Source organism: Misgurnus anguillicaudatus, chromosome 23 (genome assembly GCF_027580225.2).
Source record: "Misgurnus anguillicaudatus chromosome 23, ASM2758022v2, whole genome shotgun sequence".
NCBI lineage: Eukaryota > Metazoa > Chordata > Actinopteri > Cypriniformes > Cobitidae > Misgurnus > Misgurnus anguillicaudatus.
In genome coordinates this window covers 8,765,628-8,788,014 of record NC_073359.2, presented here as the reverse complement: position 1 = coordinate 8,788,014, position 22,387 = coordinate 8,765,628, and the positions used below count along the sequence as shown (strand labels likewise).

The window sequence follows — 22,387 nt, the reverse complement described above, 5'->3', positions numbered from 1 at the left end:
TTTTTCAATCTATTTTATTAAGATACAAACAGAAAATACAGGAAATATGACCTCTCTTGGCGCTAAACACATCTTGAGTGTTTTTGTGCAGAATGAAGTAAAAAGAGTAATTTCTTTAAAATTAGAAATTAGGATTTTATTTTATTTAGGTTTAAGAGATCCTGCAGTTTCCTGCTATTGCTCAAGTGGAAGGGGAGTTTACCCTAAAAACATTTTTATAGAGTTTTTAATACTACATGCACATTTCCTCTATTTTGTGGATGTATTCTATTAAATAGACTGAGAAACAATTACATATGATCACTATAACATTGCAAAAACAACTAATCTAATTGTGGCATGCATGGTGGCCTAAGAATTTTGCAAAGTACAGTATACTAAAATATAAGCAAAAAATATATGACATATGCACAAAAATAAAAATATTTAAAGATTATTTAAGTATTCATTACTAATTCTGGTAACCCTTTACTTGAAGGGGTGTTCATAAGACTGTCATGACATCTTCATAATCATGATATGACACGTGCTATGAACATGAAGGCGATTTTATGCACATTTATGACAACTGTCATTGAGTGTCATTCGCTCAATTATGTCATTTTTAATGCAAAGATGACATTGTTTTAGACGTCTTTGTTATGACAACTTGTCATGACACCAGGGATGTATGTGTTTTATTTACTAATATAAACAACAAAGAAGTCTAAAAAAAATCTAAATACAAAACAAGTGTCTTAAAATTGCTATGATCTCAACAAGTACAATGCTTTTGCTGTGTTGATGCTTTTTCTACCGAAAGAGGAAGCTGGGACAAGCAAAAAAATCACAACTTCCCATTTAAGCAAATAACCTTTAGTTAACAGCTGTCTACCACTCACTATAACCACAAGCCAAAAGAAGATGATATTAGACAATGCATCTAAACGATAGAATCTCTAAAGAAAGACTGAACATTTAATACACTGAAAAAAAAACCTTGTAGACATCGGTTGCCCATGATTGAATAGATTTTATTCTTAAAATTAAATTAAAATGAATTAAAATGAATTTCATTTTAAGAAACCTTGATTCAATCATGTTGAACTGTTGTACATAATACATTATGTAAATCCAACAAGTTTGAAAAAAACATCATTTAAAAATAAACTTAATTCATCATGTGCAACCAGAGATTATTTTCAATGTTTGCAGCATCTGCTAAAAGTGAATTTAAAAAGTTTGATTGCAAAATGAGATAACTTTTTCCAATTAATATAAATTAAACTGCAGTTGGTTTGTAGCACAATAAAACACAATAAAAACATATAACATAAAAACCTCAAAGCTATTTGACATCAAAGCTAAAAGACTCAATTGGTCTGTTTGTTATTTAATTTCCTCTTTGCAACATACATGCTTGGGCTTAATGATACAACATGGCAACATAATAGCAACGACAAAGTTATGCAATGATTGAAACAGTCTGTTAACTGAACATTACAGTGGCGTACTGAACATCCTCGTTTTCTGTGGTGTTTGTGGTGTCTGGAGATGTCTGCTTTGTTTTTAAATTGACAAAATGAATGCTGCTATAATGAATATCTTCATTTTTGCAATCTTCTTTCTGTGTGTGTTCAGACGGTGCTGCATCAATGTGCACTGAGTCATACTGAAGATGAGAAAACAAAGCAAAGATGAGATTACGTGCATGTAAGGTTTTTAAATAAATAAAATCTTTTTGTTATCACCTGTGCTTCCTCTTTTGCATTCTTTACTTTCTTTAACAAGAAACAGCTTCTCATCCTTATAAAGAAACAGATTTAATTAGACATCAGTTTTAAAGAGTTAACCAAAGAGTTAACAGGGTCAGTGTTATAAATCACAATTCTAGAGACAAATACATATGAGGAGCTCAGATGGAAACACCTCTAAACAACACTTCTGTCAAAAATTAGATAATGATATTGTAGTGAACAGCGTTGTTCATTAAATACTTTCACTTAAATTCCACTTTATTTCAGCCTCAGCCATTCAGAAATACAGTTCTGTGGGCAGAATCCATTAATTTACAAGAAAACATGTCAGACGAACGTTTTGCATCTGAGCTCTTCGTGTTTTCTTCATTTTATGTCATAACTTTTCTTTGTTTAGAAACTTTCAGAGTGCGCTCAATTGTGTTTATAATTTAACAGCAAAATCCCAAAGTGGCCTTGGACTATACTGTATTGAAAAGCATTTTAAATTAAGGTTTTACTGACCTGTACCACATCAGGACTCCTATGAGTGTAAGAGTCAGAAACACAGACAATGTGATTGCTGTGATTTGTAACCATGTGGATTTCTCTGGTTCTGTAGAGGACAAAGAAATAAATAAGATTTATTATAGACAAACTGCAGCAAACATTTAACACTAAAGTCAGATGTATGATGAGATGTTGTGTTACCTCTTACAGTACATGAATACTCTTGTAGCTCCTCACTGTTGATTGAGTCCAGGTACAGCTTGTTTAATAATCTCAATCCATCTGTTACCTGTTGTCCATTCTTATACCAGATGTAAGTATGTTTGTTATCCAGAGTGCATTTGGTTGAACAGCTTAATATCACTTTTTCTCCATCTATCACAGGGTTTGGGCTGCTTATCACCTCTGTGTCTGAGATTTCATATAACAAAATTCACATGAAACATTTTTCAGAATTAAGCTTAAAATAGTTTGTCGATTAAATCAACTGGTGAAACATGACATGAGAAAGCCAATAATATGGATTTGATTCAGGAACTAAACTGATAAAATATACACTTCAGAAACATTTTGAATAGAAATGCAAACATTTAATGTAATATTAATACTTTAATAAATACTCAAATAAATCTAAGAAATAAAGCTGCTGGAATGACAGCAGGCTTTAACTGAAAAGCGTCTGACATTTTATAAGATCAGATGTCCTTTAGCAAATAATGATGTACTCATAGACATCACAATACAACTGTACATCAATGTCATTGACTCTTAACTCATTTAATCTCAGTAGAAGAATAAATGCAAGAAATTATTGCTGTCCCTTGATATTACTATCATACTAATTATACTATTAAAGGGGCCATGGCACAATACTTTTTTAAGATGTCAAATAAATCTTTGGTGTCCCCAGAGCACATATGTAAAGTTTTAGCTTAAAATACCATATAAACAATATATTATAGTATGTTTAAATTGCCACTTTGTTTGTGTGTGCAAAAATGTGCTGTTTTGGGTGTGTCTTTTAAAGTTGAAACTCAAATGTGCTGTGAATTTCTTTTTCTCTCTCTCTTTTTCTCTGCACTAAATGTCAGTGCTGTGATTGGATAGTGCAGGTTAAGGGGTGGTAATATTATAACAAGTGCTCCTTATGACATCATAAGGAGAGCCAAATTTCAACGACCTTTTTTTTCATGTGCTTGTAGAGAATAGATTACAAAACAAAATTACTGGGTTGATCTTTTTCACATTTTCTAGGTTGATAGAAGCATTGGGGACCCAATCATATCACTTAAACATGGAAAAAGTCAGATTTTCATGCCATGGACCCTTTAAGTTCTAGTCTTTTCATGACGCTACTATTATACAATATTCTTATGAAATGACACATCTGGACAAAATCAACTTTTACTTTATATTCTTATATTTTAATACTAGATTAGACTGGTAAGGGCTAGTTTGCTACTGGCCTGGTTGCTGGAGCAGCATATTTGAGGTAATAACTAGCAAAACTTGGTCAAGCAGTGGTCAAACTGCATGGTCTTTGTGTTCAAGTTGGTCATGTAAGTCTTGTAGCTAATTGAAAACTATGGCAAGAACAGCAAATCAGCATCATATGCAGAAAACAAAACTGAATATTCTGCTCTTCTTAGTAAACCTCCAACATTCAGTGTAAACTCCCTTGAAAGAAGAGCATGTTAAAATAAACCTGTAGCTTAAATGATTGACAACATTGCTTTTCATTTTGAAATCAGAATATGATGAAAAAAAATTCTCAGCTCTTTGGACCCCTAAGCACCAGTAGCATAAATATATTCATTATAAACCTGATCAGTGAATGCAGCTTTACAGAGAGTTTATTATTAGCAGTTACCTGTAACAGTAAGAGTGACTCCAGGATAACCAGAATAGCCATGTAATGTGTTACTGATGATCCTGAATCGATATTGACCAGAGTCACTCGTGTTGACGTCTTTGATTCTCAGTGTGTTGTTTATATACTCCACACGACCAGCAAACTGATGATCCTCACGTAGATCCCGAATATCCCCTACATTTCCTTTCCGTAAATGCCAGTATGTTTTCTCTACTGTATATCCAGTGGGATGTGAGTATGAAGAGTGAATATCTACTGTTGATCCCACTAAAGCACAAACTCTTGTAGAGGTGTAAGTCACACCCCAACAGCTACTGTTAGAAAGACCTGAAAGAGTCACAAATCACTGCTGTAAAATTAACAATTCATTTAAAATATCTGTACAAATTTCTGGATGCGTTAAAGTGACAGTTTTTGTTTGCACTTTCACTTTAATCTATCAGTAAATGTTACACTTACACACAGATGAGGAGGGATTGCCATACGTAGAGCAGGAATAGCTGTCGGTGCTTCCACTTGATGACACAAATATGGATTTAGATTTGTCATCTGTAAAATATAGCCCATTCTTGTACCAGGAGTAATCTTTTACAGTTGTCAGATTGCAGGAAGAATCACAGCTCAGTTTTACTCGTCCATCTGTAGATTCAGGATTCACCCTCACCTGTAAAACTAAAAAAGCAAAACCTTACATTACATGAGAAATGAAAAGAGTTGAACTGGACTGATGAGAATGTAAATGTACCTGTTACTGTTAGATTGACTGTGACTGAGCTGAGATGTTTAACTCCATCCTTCATAATGATCATGAGCTGATATTCTCCACTGTCTCTCTCTATCACATCTGATATTGTGAGCTCTGAATTGTAGTTTGTGATCTCCTGTTTCACTCGTCCTGAGTAATCTGAATCTAAAGTCAAATCTTCAGGTTCATCTTTGTTTCTCCAGTTTGTTCTCTGTTTCTGACTAAACCAAAACCCAGTTTTGATGTTGATGTTTGAGTAATCGCACCACACTGTCACCTGTGCCCCTCTCACAGCACAAATATTCTGTTTATTACAGGTCACAGTAAAGCTGTTCAATGTTAGAGACCCTGAAAAAGAAAAAGGGAAAATACTGATAGTTGTAACATACTGTACGATAAAGATACCTTTTTTAAGTAAAGCGAAAATCTTAAACCGGCCAACTTCAAGCTAAACATCTTAAACATTTAATCCTATGAAATACAGTACTCTGTATTTTTTTTACTCTTTTTTTAAGATACACACAGAAAATACAGGAAATATGTACACAAAAACAAAACAATTTTCATGACTAAATGTCTTCTTTAGGCATCGTCAGTGTTGTGACCTCTCTTGGCACTAAACACATCTTGAGTGTTTTTGAGCAGAATGAAGTAAAAAGACCAATTTCTTTAAAATTAGGATTTATTTTCATTTAGATTTAAGAGATCTTGCAGTTTCCTGCTATTGCTCAAGTGGAAGGGGAGTTTACCCAAATTACTTGACACTTCAGCTTATACTTTTATACAGATTTTAATACTACATACTAAAGGCCCGAATCACTTTATACCCAAACCCGACGTGCATAATTTTTTTTTAAAGAACCCGAGACAAACCCGAGAAAATTAGACCCGAGTCCGACCCGAACTAGTGGCATTTTTTTTTACCCGACTGGACCCTAATGTGGACGTCACTGACGTGTGATTTCTGCAGACTCACATGCAGCAGTCAGACAGAAAGAAACTCCGGTGGCCTCGCAACCAATTTGGCGAGCTGCTCCGTTTGTTTTACTTTGTTATCTGACGATGACACCAAGGTAACTGCTAAAATGTACATTTAAAATTGACTGACATGTCTGTCTCAATGAAAATTAACCTATAACCAGTCACACAATGCCGCAAGCGCTCTTGGCAAACAGAGGAAAGGTTCAAAAAGGACATTGACGCACACAAGCGAGAGTTCGGGTCTTCTTGGATACATTCGGCAAAAACACATTCATTTTAAATTACCCGAGACCCGATGCCGCTATTATTATTCCCGACCCGTGTCCGAAGCACACGTGAACTGTCTCGGGTCATACCTGTCACGATACGCAAGACAGAACCAAATTGCCAGACACGGATATACAAAAACTGGGAGTTTATTGTAACACAAAAATACAAATCAACAACACACGAGGGGGCAAAATAACATAAACAGAATAACAGAATATGAAGGGACACGAAGCTTGGTACACTGAACTATAAACTAACAGAACACAATACCCGGGATAACTAGACTAAACTGACAAAGTACTCATGGATGTAACAAGGCATGGAACAACATAACACAACAGTGAACAGGCACAGACTAACAAACACAAGGACCTTAAATAAGGGAGAACTAATGAAGACAACAGGTGACATGAATAAACCAATGAGGGTGAAAAGGGAGCGAGGTAAAAGTGACAAGACACCGGGAACACGTGGTCTAGTAAAACCAATCCTCAGACCACGTGATCCCACACAGAACATGGGCATGTCATGATTCTGCCACAAGACTAGATTAAACACAGGATAAACTGGCAGAACCATGGTCAGGTTTTCGGATCTAAGTGGACCCGTAAAGACCTCTACTTCATACACATTTCCTGTATTTTCTGGTTGTATTCTAATAAAGAGACTAAGAAATTATTATATATGATCAGTATGCAATTGCAAAAAGAACAAATCTAATGGTAGCATGGTGGCCTTTTGCACGGTACTGTAGTTACATGAATATGATATCTCAATGTTATTATTAATTATAATATTATTAGTGCTATCAGTGTTTGAGAGGAACAATATTACTGCACATTCAATACACGCAGGTTAATTTTTGTTAGTGATTTGTGGAATCTGTTGTTAGGTTTATTCAATTTACCTTAACAACAATTAAGACACATCAGACCAAAAATAAAGGTTTAAAACTCGCGAGGGAAAGAACCAGAGAGATTTCTTCTCAAGAAATCCTCAAGCTGTCTCTCACCGATTCTTTGTCTGCAAGCTCTTTTTATTAGATGGGTTGACACCCAAAAAAGATAAGTCCAAGACAACATACGTCATGGATTTTTAACACGTACACACACACATCTGAAAACATCTTTAAACTAGACTATAGGTAAAAGCTGTGTTCTAAATAGATAAGCAACTTTCCACCACCCTGAACTCTAAGGGGTGGAGGTGTCAAAACCTCAAAGTACAGTATGTACTCTTCTTCTATCTATGTGGTTACAAGAAAGAATGCAAAACATAGTTTGTTTTCTATTACAGAGAAAACCTTAATAAAAACACATCTACTTTGTTTAATAAAACACATCTAGTTGTTTTCAGTTATAGAGAAAACTAAAAAGTAACACATCTATAAATGGTAATAAAATAATTTTATCCAACATCTGTGGTACAATGAAAAGACAAAAATCTCTGAAACACTTTACAACAACTATGGATAAATAACTATGAACAAACACACCAGAAAGATATTCGCTCAGTTTTGGCACTTTTGTATGGACGCAATTCTCTTCTATAGACCCTTTTACTGTTTGTACACAATGATGACGTGACAGTGTATGTGAGCGCATGTTGGCAACGGAAGTATGGCAAGAATCAGCAGTGAAGCAAGACAGAAAGTTATTTTGTAAAGTTGACTTTATCAACTTTTTCAACAAAGCTACCAAATCCGTGTACTATAGTGGAGTGGATAGAAGACAATAACAGATGTCGAAATATAAAGTGGCCAGTTACATATATACGTATAATATATTAATGTAACAAAACACAACAACAGACGTTTTGATGCTGGGAAACCGTTTTGATAAACTTTCTGAGTTGCTAACCAGTTAGAACCAATGGGGAAAAACACCAATTCTGTTGCCAAAATGCGCGTGCAGGCTATTTGATCACATGAGCTGTAAAAGGATCTATAGGAATGAGATTAAAAAGGTTCAAGAAGAAAGCTTTGGTACATCTACTTACTCCAACAACTCACTGTAAAAAATATTTTTGTGATTAAGTTTTCTCAACTTATTTTTTTATGTGGACATAACTAAATTGTTTCAATTGTTCACTTGACAATACATTTTAAGTTCATTCAACTTTCAGGACAAATAAACAAGTATAACTGTTGTTTTAACTGAAAAATTCAAGTTCTAACAACTACAGTTTTTTTTGTTTATTTTGCTAACTTTGAAAAGTGTAGCTGACAAATTATTAAGTAATATGAACTAATTTCAGTTAGTTGGGTAAACTGCTGATTTAAGTTAAGCAAACTGATGTGAAGTTTTAAAATTACATAAATTAAGTTCAGCAAACTAAAGTATAGTTTTCAAAACTACATTGATTAAGTAAAGTTAACTAAAGTGAAGTTTTCAAAACTACATAGATTAAGTTAAGTTAATAAAAGTGAAGTTTTACAAACTACAATGATTAAATAAAGTTAACTAAATATGAAGTTTTCAAAACAACATTGATTAAGTTCAGCAAACTAAAGTAAAGTTTTACAAACTACATTGATTAAGTAAAGTTAACTAAATTAAAGTTTTCAAAATTACATTGATTAAGTTCAGCAAACTAAAGTGAAGTGTTCAAAACTACATTGATTAAGTAAAGTTAATTAAAGTGAAGTTTTCAAAACTATATTGATTAAGTAAAGGTAACTTAAGTAAAGTTTTCAGAACTACATTGATTAAGTAAAGTTAGCAAAAGTGAAGTTTTCAAAACTCCATTGATTAAGTAAAGTTAATTAAAATGAAGTTTTCAAAACTACATTGATTAAGTAAAGGTAACTTGAGTAAAGTTTTACAAACTACATTGATTAAGTAAAGTTAACTAAATTGAAGTTTTCAAAATTACATTGATTAAGTTCAGCAAACTAAAGTGAAGTGTTCAAAATTACATTGATTAAGTAAAGTTAACAAACGTGAAGTTTTCAAAACTACATTGATTAAGTAAAGTTAATTAAAGTGAAGTTTTCAAAACTACATTGATTAAGTAAAGTTAATTAAAGTGAAGTTTTCAAAAGAACATCAATTAAGTTCAGCAAATTAAAGTGAAGTGTTAAATATTACATTCATTAAGTTCAGCAAATTAAAGTGATGTTTTCAAAACCACATTGATTATACTTTTGTCACCATACAAATGGCTTCCCATCCATTAAAATTGAGTAAGAACAAACATAAGGCCGCTTGGGTGAGCCCTTTATGCGGCCGGAAGTCCTTTACAGCTGGAAGATGACAAAATGGACGCAACGACGCTGCCCTGGTTGTCTAGGAAAATAATGTGAGTACAGAGTAAATGTAACATTTTATAAAGTGGATTTACACACACACTCATACACACCCATATATGTGTTTGTGTATATGTATATGTATATGTACACCCACGGCCACTTTATTAGGTACACATATCGAACTGCGTGGTAATGCAAATTTCTAATCAGCCAATCACATGCCAGCAACTCAATGCATTTAGGCATGTAGACATGGTCAAGATAATCTGCTGCAGTTCAAACCAAGCGTCAGAATGAGGAAGAAATGTGATTTAAGTGACTTTGAAAGTGGCATGGTTGTTGGTGCCAGACAGGCTGGTCTGAGTATTTCAGAAACTGCTGATCTACTGGGATTTTCACACACAACCATCTCAAGGGTTTACAGAGAATGGTCCAAAAAAGACATAATATCCAGTGAGTGGCAGTTCTGTGGGAGCAAATGCCTTGTTGATGCCAAAGGTCACAGAAGAATGGCCAGCCTAGTTCGAGCTGATAGAAAGGCAACAGTAACTCAAATAACCACTTGTTACAACCGAGATATACAGAAGAGCATCTCTGAACGCACAACACGTCAAACCTTGAGCCGGATGGGCTACAGCAGAAGACCACACCGGGTGCCACTCCTGACAGCTAAGAACAGGAAACTAAGGCTAAAATTCACACAGGCTCACCAAAATTGGACAATAATAGATTGGAAAAACATTGCCTGGTCTGATGAGTCTCGATTTCTACTGCGACATTCAGATGGTAGAGTCAAAATTTGGCGTCAACAACATGAAAGCATGGATCCATCCTGCCTTGTATCAACGGTTCAGGCTGGTGGTGGTGGTGTAATGGTGTGGGGATATTTTCTTGGCAAACTTTGGGCCCATATAGTACCAATTGAACATCATGTATTGTTTCTGACCATGTTCATCACTTTATGACCACAGTGTACCCATCCTCTGATGGCTACTTCCGGCAGGATAACGCGCCATGTCATAAAGCGCAAATCTTTTCAGAGTGGTTTCTTCAAATGGCCTCCACAGTCACCAGATCTCAATCCAGTGGAGCATTTTTGGGATGTGGTGGAGCGGGAGCTTTGTGCCCTGGATGTGCAGCCGACAAATCTGCAACAACTGCGTGATGTTATCATGTCAATATGGACCAAAATCTCTGAGGAATGTTTACAGTACCTAGTTGAATCTGTACCACGAAGGATGAAGGCAGTTCTGAAAGCAAAAGGGGGTCCAACCCGGTACTAGTAAGGTGTACCTATAAAGTGGCCGTTGAGTGTATATATATATATATATATATATATATATATATATATATATATATATATATATATATATATATATATATATATATATATATGTTTATTTATTTATTTATATATATATATTTATTTATATATTTATGTGTGTGTTTGTTGCGTATTTGGTTCACAAATCTGTAATTTCATGGTAATTACATTTATTTGATTAATAAGCATACTTTGGGATTATCTTTAGTGCCGGGCATAGATTAATCTAGATTAATCACATACAAAATAAAAGTATTTAGTGCCAGGCATAAATTAATCTAGATTAATCTCATACAAAATAAAAGTAATTTTTTGCATGACATATGAGTTTGTCTGTGTTAATATATATATAAATTGAAGAAACATTTACATGTGTATATATATTTTAATTTATATTTTTATTCTATATTATATTAAAAAAAATATATAAGTAATACATTTATTAAATGTATGTGTGTGTGTGTTTAAGTATACATAATATTTACACACAGCACAAACTACTTTAATTTTTTGTATGAGATTAATCTAGATTAATCTATGCCCAGCCCTAATTATATTCTTGAAAATAGAAGATTCACTGATTGTGTTCTCTCGTGTTGACTCGTAGGTTTTATTGGCCGTTTCTTAATCCGAATGCTGCAGCCTCCGGAGGTCGCATATGCAGGCTGCATATGTCATCAAGCCTGGTTTATTTGAGTTAACTGAGCATTACATTTGCAAGACAATAATATTACAACAATTTACAATTAACCTAGAATAATTGTCACCTTTATAATTGTTTATATTCTGAAATAAGACAGTCTTGATGACGTATGCAGCTTGCATATGCGACCTCCGGAGGCTGCAGCCTTTGGATTGATTCATTACCAAACCGGACAAAACCGGATACCACGTCAGTCAGTCAGTGACAGTCACCGCATGTAACTTACGTGTAGTTAGAGTGCATCAGTGCAAGCCGCCTGATCCAGGTAAGTTTTTATGTCGGTTATTAAAAGTTAATAAAAAAGTAACTGTCCGTTTGAAACGAAATGGGTAAAGAAACAACAATGTCTGTGATATTTAATGTCTCCGGTTTAATTACAATTCGGAATTTTAACCTTCCTGACTGACTTAGCGCCATTTCACCACAGTGTTTTTTTAAATTGTTTTAAGAAACCTTGATTTTCTGGTGAATTACCCATGGTTTTATCACAGAATATTTTTGAGTAGAATTTTAGACTGTTTGTACATGGAAGATTTGTTTATTGTTTTGACTCGCAGGTTCAATTAAGTTGATTCGCAAAACTTGATTTTATCATTACCAAACCGGACAAAACTGGATGTCGTCTCAGTCACCGACTCGCCGCATTTAACATGTGTATGTTAGTTAACAGAGTGCAAGCTCAGCCGCATGGTCCTGGTAAGTTTTTATGCCAGTTAATAAAAATTAACTGTTTATTTTAAAACGAAGTGGGTAAAGAAACAGGTATTACTTTGTCTGTAATTTTTAATGTCTCCGTTTTAAGTAACTTACTAATTATTCGGAATTTGGACCGTCCTCGCGCTATATCACCAGTGTTTGTTCAAATTGTTTTAAGAAACTATGGTTTTATCATACACGATTTATTTTATATTTTTTTAGACTGTTTGTACATGGAAAATTTGTTGATTTGGACTTTTCGTGTTGACTTGCAGGTTCAATCAACAATTCGAAAAAGCCCGGACGCCGCCTCAGTCACTGCATTGTGTTTAACTATTTGTATGCGCACTTGCGCAGAGTGCAGGGTAAGTTTTTATGCCTGTTCTTAAACGTTATTACAAATTAACTTATTTGAACCGAAAGGTTAAGTATTAATTTGCCTCTGATTTGTAATGTCTACATTACAACTATAGGTTTGTTTATTCTGCTTAGTCATATTGACTTTTAAGTTCCATAAAGTAGACTAAGAAGTGTCACAGAATCGGACAAATTACACAAATTTGATGCTGGGAGAATGAAAGAGACATGTTTTTATATTGACCAAATTAAATATGTTAATGTATCTTTCGCGCTCTATGGCAGGCAGGGTGGACAGATAATTTCTCAACATGTTTAATCTGAGTGATTTCATAAGTTATTTACGCCTGCCGGCTGTGTACGAAGGTTGCTTTGTTCTGCTATTTTGAATGGAAGCCAATGGAAGGTCTAGGCTGATTTCCCCCAAAAGTGGGCGTGAACCTGTTCAGAGACATTCTATGACGTTTCGCCGGTTGTGCGTATTGTTTTGTACCGGTGTAGCAGCCGGTAGAATGTCTGTTCCCTTTGTCACTTTTTGTACACCCAGCTGTTTTTTCTGAATATTTATTTCATAGTTTTAATTGTTGTAAGCTGTATTAGATTCTACAGACTCTGTAAATATGCTATACCATACTAGAAATATAAATTAATAAAAAACACACAGATATTCTTGGGTACCTGCGCCTGCGCTGTCGGCAGAAAAGCTTTATCGACTGGAGGGGGAACAGACATTTACGAGGGGAACAGGATCAGCTGCTACACCGGGATGCGTGTCATTTAGCCATCAAAACACAGTATACATCAGGGGTCTCCAACCTTTTTTTATTGGAGAGCTACTTTCTAAAAAATAAAAGTGGTCGAGAGCTACTTGTGTCACGTTATACCTAAATTAGTGAGTTCATAGACACCTGTCTATTAACTCACTGTGATTTGAACTCTTTCCCCGACAGCATTCTTTTTTTTTTAAAGTTGCCAGCCAGTGCCAGGATTTTTTTTCTTCACAAAATTGTAATACCTTCCAGAAAATGCTTTTCTTCAAACATAAACATACATCAAATGAAAGAACAGATCTGTTTAAACAACAACAACAAAAAACTTTCATGTTGTCTTTATTTATACTTTTTTATCAACTCTTATATGGGTAGGATTCGTCCAAAAATACCACATTTTGAATAAAAAAATCAATTATTAAAGATCAGATTTAGAAAGATGATCCAAACATAGAGTATTAACTGCTTTTGGATTCATAATAGGGATGTGCATGTATGTCACGTATGGCTGGTATCTCTTGACATTTGATGTTTAAATATGAGATGATATTGCACTTGTGACGACTGTATTTTCATTTTTTCAAAAAATGAATCAGAAAATGACGCATCCATTTTAACCATATAGTGGCTCGACTCGAGATGTGCGCGGATCGTCCGGTTGCCGCGGCGCAGGCTTCACAACGTTGCGCGGACTTATCTGTTTGTTTTTGAATCATACATATTAAATTCATGGATTAAAGTTGTCCGTCGTAGCGACGGATTTCCGTCAGTTGTAAAATTATCAAATTAACTTTTCATAAACACGCCGTGTATTCACCTTGTTAAGTGGGATGTGATCAAAGCCTGGAGTGGAGCAAAATCACGTTCCTCTCTCCACTGTAAGCGTTCTGTAATCACTACACACCAGATCCACTCCGCGTTTTCTGTCTGTATCTCACGTTAAGCTAAGGTAAATCTTTGTTTCTGCTAGCATGGACATACTTGTAATGCAGGGAGGATCCGATGTTTTGGACATCGAAAAAAGTGTATAAGACCGATGGAGATTAAGGGGCCAGTCACACCAAAAGCGTTTATGGCAGTTGCAGGTGCCTTTTTTGAATGATATTCTATGGACAGGACGCGTTTATGCGCGCCGAGCGCCTTGCAGTTTTTTGCCACCTGCCGCGCACGCGTTTTTGAAGGAGCACTGAGAGCGGAGAAGCGCTGACGTCATTCGAGTCTTTCCATTGTCCAATCAAATGAGGGGAGATGCGGGCCTTACGTTGTGGTGAGGGAAGTTTACAGTTGCTTTGAAGAACCGGACTCCACTCGCTTACTCTCTCCTGCGTGTTTGTGCACCTCTCACCCTCAAACAAGGTCAGAGCAAGTGCCCTCTTTTTAAAGTTTCTGCTAATATGACAGTTAACAGCAAAAGAGCGCTCACGCTTCAATATTTGATTGACAAGACAGCTGATTCGGTGGTTGCTTAGCAATATGAAAAGCCGCGTCACACTGCTCTTTTTTAAAAAAAGGCAGTGTGTCGCGCCTTGCGTTTGCAAGCGTTTAAAGCGCTTTTGGTGTGACTGGCCCCCAACTTGGCTTAGCGAAATGAGGAAGATTGGCAAACCTTTCAGTTCGTGGGCTAAGAAAATCAAACAGCCAGGTAATTTACTTGTCTTTGCACAGTAAGCCTAGGGTCCTGTATTTTGGGGGTAATTGATTTGTCTCGTACGTGATCATTTTTGACTGCTACGCTGATCTAACCAGTGGCTATGGCTAATACAACGAATTTGTTAAGCTCATGGGTAAACTTCACGTGGTGCCACAAGAACCAAGAGGCAGTCAGATGACATCAAAATCCCGTGAGAGCGAACCGAGAACTCATTAGACGAGACTGCTTCCGAAATGCTCTCGCAGTACTTTGATGTCATCCACCTGTCAGTTCTTGCAGTTGCATGTGCGCGTGGTCAGGAAATCTTGACGTTTGTACATGTATCCACATTCAAAAACAAGTGTTTTTAAATTGAAACAATAACAACAGGGTTAAATGTGCGTGCTGTTTCTGTATGAGGGTAATAAGCAAGTCGCCCATTCGCTTGAGCTTGTGAGTATTTTTGCCGCTTTATTGGCCTTAAATACACATAAGGTTATGCGTCAAAAATCCAGTCTTTGCAAGTATCCTTAAACACGACCATTTAGGGCTTAGGAGAAAGTAAACAGCAGAAAAAAGGGTAAGTTACCTTTTTTGCTTATATCTGTCACTAATGTTAATCAAACAATTAATCTCTTACTGCTCTTGACTAAATCAATTTATACCTTTACTAAGATATATACATTATTGTTTATTATCCTTATTTCATCACTGACTGTTTATCCTTAGTGAGCTTGAATTTTGTTCTTGTGTAATATACGCACGTTGCGCACAATGCGTTGTTTTAAGTGCATAACATTGCGCATTAAATAGCACCTCAGCTCTGCCTCTATTGTAAAATAATAATTTGTTGATAAAGGGTACAGTCATTTAATGTACAACTGTCACTATGATTACATCCTGTGCAAATTGTACACGAGTTTTATTCGAGTTGCTCGTTCAGGGTTTATATTCATACATAATGTTACTGTATTAGAGCTGTGACTGTAAGCTGTTGTGTGAGCAGAACAAACCCTGGATTATTTTTTTATGTGTACTGAATAATATGATATAAACATTTCTGTACCACTTTTAAAAAAGTTGTATTTGTTCACATTATTAAATGCATTATATAACATGAACAAACTATGAAATATATAGAGTATATAAACATTAATTAATTCTTGTTTATGTCATTAAAGTAATTGATGTTAGTTCATGGTGCATTAACTAATGTTAACAGTTTCAACCTTGATTTAAAAAAATTTATAAGTAAATGCCAAATTAATAAGATTTACAATTAATAAGTAATTAAGATTCATTAAAGGTGGTGATATTCATATTTCTTTTTATATAGTGAGTTAGCTGTTTCACCTTGATCTGAAATGCCCTGCAAACTACATCTTACAGAATCAATTTAAGTTTGTCACAAGTAGATTAAGATGACGGGATAACGTTTTTAACCCTTAGTGCAGGAGTCACAAGTGTTTTGTTTTAGACAGATATTAAAGGTTCAATTAAAGGACTGTGTTAAAAGTAAAGCTGTAAATTAACAAACTATTATTAAACCTATCATATGTTGTAATTAAGTGTTAACACTGTTTATTCACAAAAAACCATACTCGCACTGCTGCTGTATTTCATAGTGACAGTTGGCAACCCTATAAATCCCACAGTAGACTTCAATATGGCATTAATGGCAAAAAAACATCTCCCCTTAGAATGCCCTATTGGTCTCGCCTATTTACAAGGAATATGACTTGGCCTGAAAAAAATTTCAGTCAGAAGAATTTTTTTCACTTTAATCCATGTAAATTACTGATGTCATATGATACGCCGGTCTACACAGCTCAACACGACGTCAAACAAGTACCCAGTCTTTACCACAGGCGCTTGTAACAATAACCAGACATCCAAATGCGCCATAACCACAAAATAAATAAATAAACCCACGAGCGAGCTACCTGCAATTAAGTCGCGAGCTACCAGTAGCTCGCGAGCGACGTGTTGGAGACCCCTGCAATAAAGTCTTTAAATCTGATAAAACATTGTCTGGTGGTTTTGATGAGATTTCAAGTGGTCGCCCTTCATTTCCAAATGAATAGCAGGTACCGCCTGTGGGCGTCACCTCATTACAGATAATGAAAAGGAACAATGCAACCACTAGCATCCTCAGATCTATAGAACATGTTTGCAAAGGCGCTCCCATAGAAACTATCCCTGCGGCAGGAAAGCGAGATATAAAATGTAAAAGCAAAACAATATAAAATGTGGACAAACTCAACTAAGTTAAACGAGGAACTTCATCTTGTATCCTATGTATCATCAAAGCTTTCCGACTTTCACGTTCATGTGAATTTTGTAAGTCAGGAAATTATTTACAACATATGAGTGGAGTATAAACTAGCATCATGTGCAGTGCTGGTGTGATGCTGTTTACACCACAGAGCGCAAAATATTTCAGTCGACCGTTCAGGCATTTAAAGGCGCTCTAAGCGAATTCACGCGTGTCCTCACTATCCGCTAGCTGCCTGTCCGCAGAATCTTGATCTATTTCACAACAGGGGTTTTAGAATTAGCAAGTCATTTAACATTTTTTACAATTACAGGGGTGGTTGTTTACCTTGATTTAGAGTTTTATTCATGTGAAAAATATAATTAAAGTTTAGGTTTTATCTAATTACTTTGTGTTTCTTTTAGTTAATCCAGTAATGAAATCTTTTTCTTTTTCTCATTCTTTTCAGCCAATTGATGATGAAAAAGTTATTGTTCACAAAGTGTAGGTGGCCATCCTGACAGTGAGTGATGACACCCGAAAAGATAGTGTCTTCCCAGATGACGTTGTGGATGTGGCTGTGATACTGGAGGAGAAGCTAGTGGTTTTGAATCTCCAGGATGTTCCAAATGCTTTTGCAATACTGTTTGGACTCCTTTACACTTTGAATATAGACTATCCCAAAGAGTAACGATACACCTTTGAGGTGATCCGGCGCATTTTTATGAAGATTGACGGAGAAAGCTGCTCAGCAAAGGTTCATGGTCTAAAAATAAATTGATTCAGTGAGGTAACACTGGGTAATGCAACTGAATTGTTAGCTGAAATTGAAATGTCATGAAGCCAATCTATAATGTTAAACAATGTTGTTTATTGAGTTTGTTTAATGTTGAGACTGTAATTGATAAACTTGTTAAAGTTAGGAGCTTAGAAAAGTGTAGTAAAACTAGTTTTAGCTGAGATCATAAGTGATTTGAAGCTAGTTCTTTATCTTGCAATGCGAATAACATTGTTCTACAAGTTACATGCTTTGGGGATCTGGTCAATGCAGCGATGTAGCACTGGTACATGCAATCAGTTTTATGTATTTTTGATGTATTTGTTGAAGTTTGAGACCGTAATTGATCAATTTGCTGAAGCTTGGGAGCTTAGATAAGTAAAACTTGTTTTAGCTGAGATTAAAGGGATTGTTCACCCAAAAATGAAAATTGTCATCATTACTTACTCTCATGTTGTTACAAACCTGTATTCATTTCTTTGTTCTGATGAACACAAAGGAAGATTTTTTTTTAGAAATGTTTGTAACCAAACCGTTTGTGGACCCCATTCACTTACATGTTATTTTTTTGCCTACTATGAAAGTGAATTGGGTCCACGAACAGTTTGATTACAAAAAAAATTCAAAAATCTTTGTGTTCATCAGAACAAAAAAATTTATACAGGTTTGTAACACCATGACAGTGAGTAAATGATGCCAGAATTTTCATTTTGGGTGAACTATCCCTCTAAAATGCATTGAAGCCCGTATATTTTGTAAATTGTAGGACAATATTGTTCGCATTGCATGTACCATTGCAACCTTGCTGCATTGACCAGATCGCCAAAACATGCAATCAGTTTGATGAATTTTTAATTAAAGTTTGTGAATGTACTTGAACACTTTTTTAAAGCTTGAGAGCTTAGAAAAGTTTAACACTTGTTTTAGCTGAGATTAAAAATAGCTTGAAACCAGTTTAGATCTAATGTAGGGCAGGTTCTCTAAATTGAATGCTTTAAAGTGATCTTGTTTGGATATATCCTTTGCTCAGAATATGAAGAGTTTCATTGCAAAACGAGATAACCACCGTTTTTTTAATTGTCCAAAAATCTTGTTTTTTGGTTGTGCATTCCAATTAACTTAAATTCAAAAACAGTTGGTTTGTTTTGATTTAAACCTTCATAACTTAAAAAATACAGCTAAGTAGCACCATAAAACAAAATAATAACATGATAACATAATAATAAACATGTTTTGACAAAAATGTTATCTCGGTTTTCAACGAAACTCTTCATATGATTTTTTTTATTAATGTTGAGTAATGTAATAACTTTGTTATTACTAGAAGGTTATTTCTTTCTTGTTGCTTGTACTAGAGGCATTGTGACTTGAAACACCTTTCTTTGAATGTTTTTAGGTATTTTATTTTTGCAATAAAATGTATGCGAAAGGTGGACATTAAATTAATTTTATATCATTTTTGTTTAGATCAGAAGTGATTTTAGAAATTGTTTACAGATTCAGTATTGCTGCAGGTTTTGAAGTATTTACATTTTCCAAAAAATCACTTTAGTTTGCTGAATGTAACGGATATAGTTCTGAGGACTTTACTTTAGTTCGCTGAATGTAACGGATGTTGTTTTAAAGACTTTGCTTTAGTTTGTTGAACTCAACGGACGCAGTTTTGAGGACTTCGCTTTAGTTCCCTGAATGTAACGGACGTGGTTTTGAGGACTTCGCTTTAGTTCCCTGAATGTAACGGACTCAGTTTCAAGGACTTCACTTTAGTTCCCTGTATGTAATGGACGCGGTTTTAAAGACTTTGCTTTAGTTTGCTGAATGTAGCAGACATAGTTTAGATGACTTCACTTTAGTTCGCTGAATGTAACGGACAAAGTTTTGAAGACTTCGTTTTAGTTTGCTGAATGTAGCAGACATAGTTTAGATGACTTCACTTTAGTTCGCTGAATGTAACGGACAAAGTTTTGAAGACTTCGTTTTAGTTTGCTGAATGTAGCAGACATGGTTTTGAAGACTTCACTTTAGTTCACTGAACTCAATGGAAGAATTTTTGTAGACTTCGCTTTAGTTCACTATATGTAATGGACGCCGTTTTAAAGACTTAGCTTTAGTTCACTGAACTCAATGGAAGAATTTTTGTAGACTTCGCTTTAGTTCACTGAATGTAATGGACGCAGTTTTAAAGACTTAGCTTTAGTTCACTGAACTCAATGGAAGAATTTTTGTAGACTTCGCTTTAGTTCACTATATGTGATGGACGCAGTTTTAAAGACTTAGCTTTAGTTCACTGAACTCAACGGAAGAATTTTTGTAGACTTCGCTTTAGTTCACTGAATGTAATGGACGCAGTTTTAAAGACTTAGCTTTAGTTCACTGAACTCAACGGAAGAATTTTTGTAGACTTCGCTTTAGTTCACTGAATGTAATGGACGCAGTTTTAAAGACTTAGCTTTAGTTCACTGAACTCAACGGAAGAATTTTTGTAGACTTCGCTTTAGTTCACTGAATGTAATGGACGCAGTTTTAAAGACTTAGCTTTAGTTCACTGAACTCAACGGAAGAATTTTTGTAGACTTCGCTTTAGTTCACTGAATGTAATGGACGCAGTTTTAAAGACTTAGCTTTAGTTCACTGAACTCAATGGAAGAATTTTTGTAGACTTCGCTTTAGTTCACTGAATGTAATGGATGCAGTTTTAAAGACTTAGCTTTAGTTCACTGAACTCAACGGAAGAATTTTTGAAGACTTCAGTTTAGTTCGCTGAATGTAGCAGACATAGTTTTGAAGACTTCACTTTAGTACACTGAACTCAATGGAATAATTTTTGTAGACTTCGCTTTAGTTCACTGAATGTAATGGACGCAGTTTTAAAGACTTGGCTTTAGTCCACTGAATGTAACGGACGCAGTTTTAAGGACTTCGCTTTAGTTCACTGACTGTAATGGACGCAGTTTTAAAGACTTGGCTTTAGTTCACTGAATGTAACGGACGCAGTTTTAAGGACTTCGCTTTAGTTTGCTGAATGTAGCAGACATAGTTTTGAAGACTTAGCTTTAGTTCACTGAACTCAACGGAAGAATTTTTGTAGACTTCGCTTTAGTTCACTGAATGTAATGGACGCAGTTTTAAAGACTTAGCTTTAGTTCACTGAACTCAACGGAAGAATTTTTGTAGACTTCGCTTTAGTTCACTGAATGTAATGGACGCAGTTTTAAAGACTTAGCTTTAGTTCACTGAACTCAATGGAAGAATTTTTGTAGACTTCGCTTTAGTTCACTGAATGTAATGGATGCAGTTTTAAAGACTTAGCTTTAGTTCACTGAACTCAACGGAAGAATTTTTGAAGACTTCAGTTTAGTTCGCTGAATGTAGCAGACATAGTTTTAAAGACTTCACTTTAGTACACTGAACTCAACGGAATAATTTTTGTAGACTTCGCTTTAGTTCACTGAATGTAATGGACGCAGTTTTAAAGACTTGGCTTTAGTCCACTGAATGTAACGGACGCAGTTTTAAGGACTTCGCTTTAGTTCACTGACTGTAATGGACGCAGTTTTAAAGACTTGGCTTTAGTTCACTGAATGTAACGGACGCAGTTTTAAGGACTTCGCTTTAGTTTGCTGAATGTAGCAGACATAGTTTTGAAGACTTCACTTTAGTTCACTGAACTCAACGGAAGCATTTTTGAAGACTTCACTTTAGTTTGCTGAACTCAACAGACATAGTTTTGAAAACTTGACTTTAGTTAACTAAACAACTTCACTTTAGTTTGTTGAGCTTAAATCAGAAGTTTACTTGACTAAATTAAATTGGTTCATATTACTTAATCATTTGTCAGCTACACTGTTTAAAATTAGTAAAATAAACTCAAAAAAGCCCATGCAAAAAATGAACAAAATATAATGAGTTAAGTGAACAAATTATTTTTTACAGTGTACTAAACTGTCTGTTACGACCTGTGAGGTCTGTGTGTTGTACTTGTGTTGCTGTGGTGTTCATACCTTGAATGTGTAACAGCAGGATCAGAGATGAGAGTCTGGAGTTCATCATTTCACTTTGAAGAAATATACAATTCTGCAAACATGCTTTAAATAACATTTTAAATAACATCAATGCCAGAACAGCTAAATTAACCTCACGTAAGAGAAAAAAATCATAACATACTTACTTAGTTGTTCACATTTAAACATAAATAATTTTTATATCGCTGCTCCAAACTCCAGCACAGTTGTTGATGTCAATGTGTTTTAAAGCTGCCATTAAACACAAGAAGATCAAGAGGAAGAGGAAATACTCTGGGTGCTTCTTAGATTCATGGTTCCTCTTTTCTTCACTCCTCCACCAATCCGCAACCCAGAAAAGTCAAACTCAGTCATGAAGAACATTTCAAAAGTCTAATAGCAGAGCGAGAAGCTGAGGATGGAGGAGTGAGGAGGTTTTCAGAGGAGTTGTGAGAGAGGATACACAGGTGTGTCATAAGTGAACGTGTTGGGTCGACAAAACCTGATGCACAAATAAATTCTCCTCTCTT

The 22,387-nt window shown here is 35.2% G+C and overlaps 1 protein-coding gene and 1 long non-coding RNA gene across 3 annotated transcripts; one reads left to right on the top strand and one right to left on the bottom strand.

The window, feature by feature from the left end:
• Positions 1–1,360: 1,360 nt before the first annotated feature.
• On the bottom strand, positions 1,361–22,379 carry LOC129453451 (sialoadhesin). The gene is made up of 9 exons (XM_073862018.1): positions 22,025–22,379; positions 21,858–21,910; positions 4,844–5,191; positions 4,558–4,770; positions 4,096–4,425; positions 2,427–2,636; positions 2,241–2,331; positions 1,731–1,785; positions 1,361–1,651 (listed from the first exon to the last, which is right to left on the bottom strand). The coding sequence occupies exons 2-9, from the start codon at positions 21,904–21,906 to the stop codon at positions 1,469–1,471; spliced, it is 1,479 nt and encodes a 492-aa protein (XP_073718119.1). The 5' UTR covers positions 21,907–21,910; positions 22,025–22,379; the 3' UTR covers positions 1,361–1,468.
• LOC129430914 (uncharacterized) lies at positions 11,453–19,104 on the top strand. Of its 2 annotated transcripts, none has more exons than XR_012365855.1 (3): positions 11,453–11,636; positions 12,343–12,432; positions 17,548–19,104. It is a non-coding gene; the product is annotated as an uncharacterized lncRNA (long non-coding RNA). The 2 variants fall into 2 exon arrangements; XR_012365854.1 differs by having other exon boundaries at positions 11,457–12,067.
• Positions 22,380–22,387: the final 8 nt, after the last annotated feature.

Excerpts from the sequence above, each read along its gene's own strand:
- LOC129453451 (XM_073862018.1), bottom strand. The coding sequence starts at position 21,906 with ATGATGAACTCCAGACTCTCATCTCTGATCCTGCTGTTACACATTCAA. Across the intron at positions 4,426-4,557 it reads CAATCCCTCCTCATCTGTGT|GTCTTTCTAACAGTAGCTGT; the intron begins GTAAGTGTAACA and ends TGACTCTTTCAG. Across the intron at positions 1,652-1,730 it reads ATGCAAAAGAGGAAGCACAG|TATGACTCAGTGCACATTGA; the intron begins GTGATAACAAAA and ends TCTCATCTTCAG.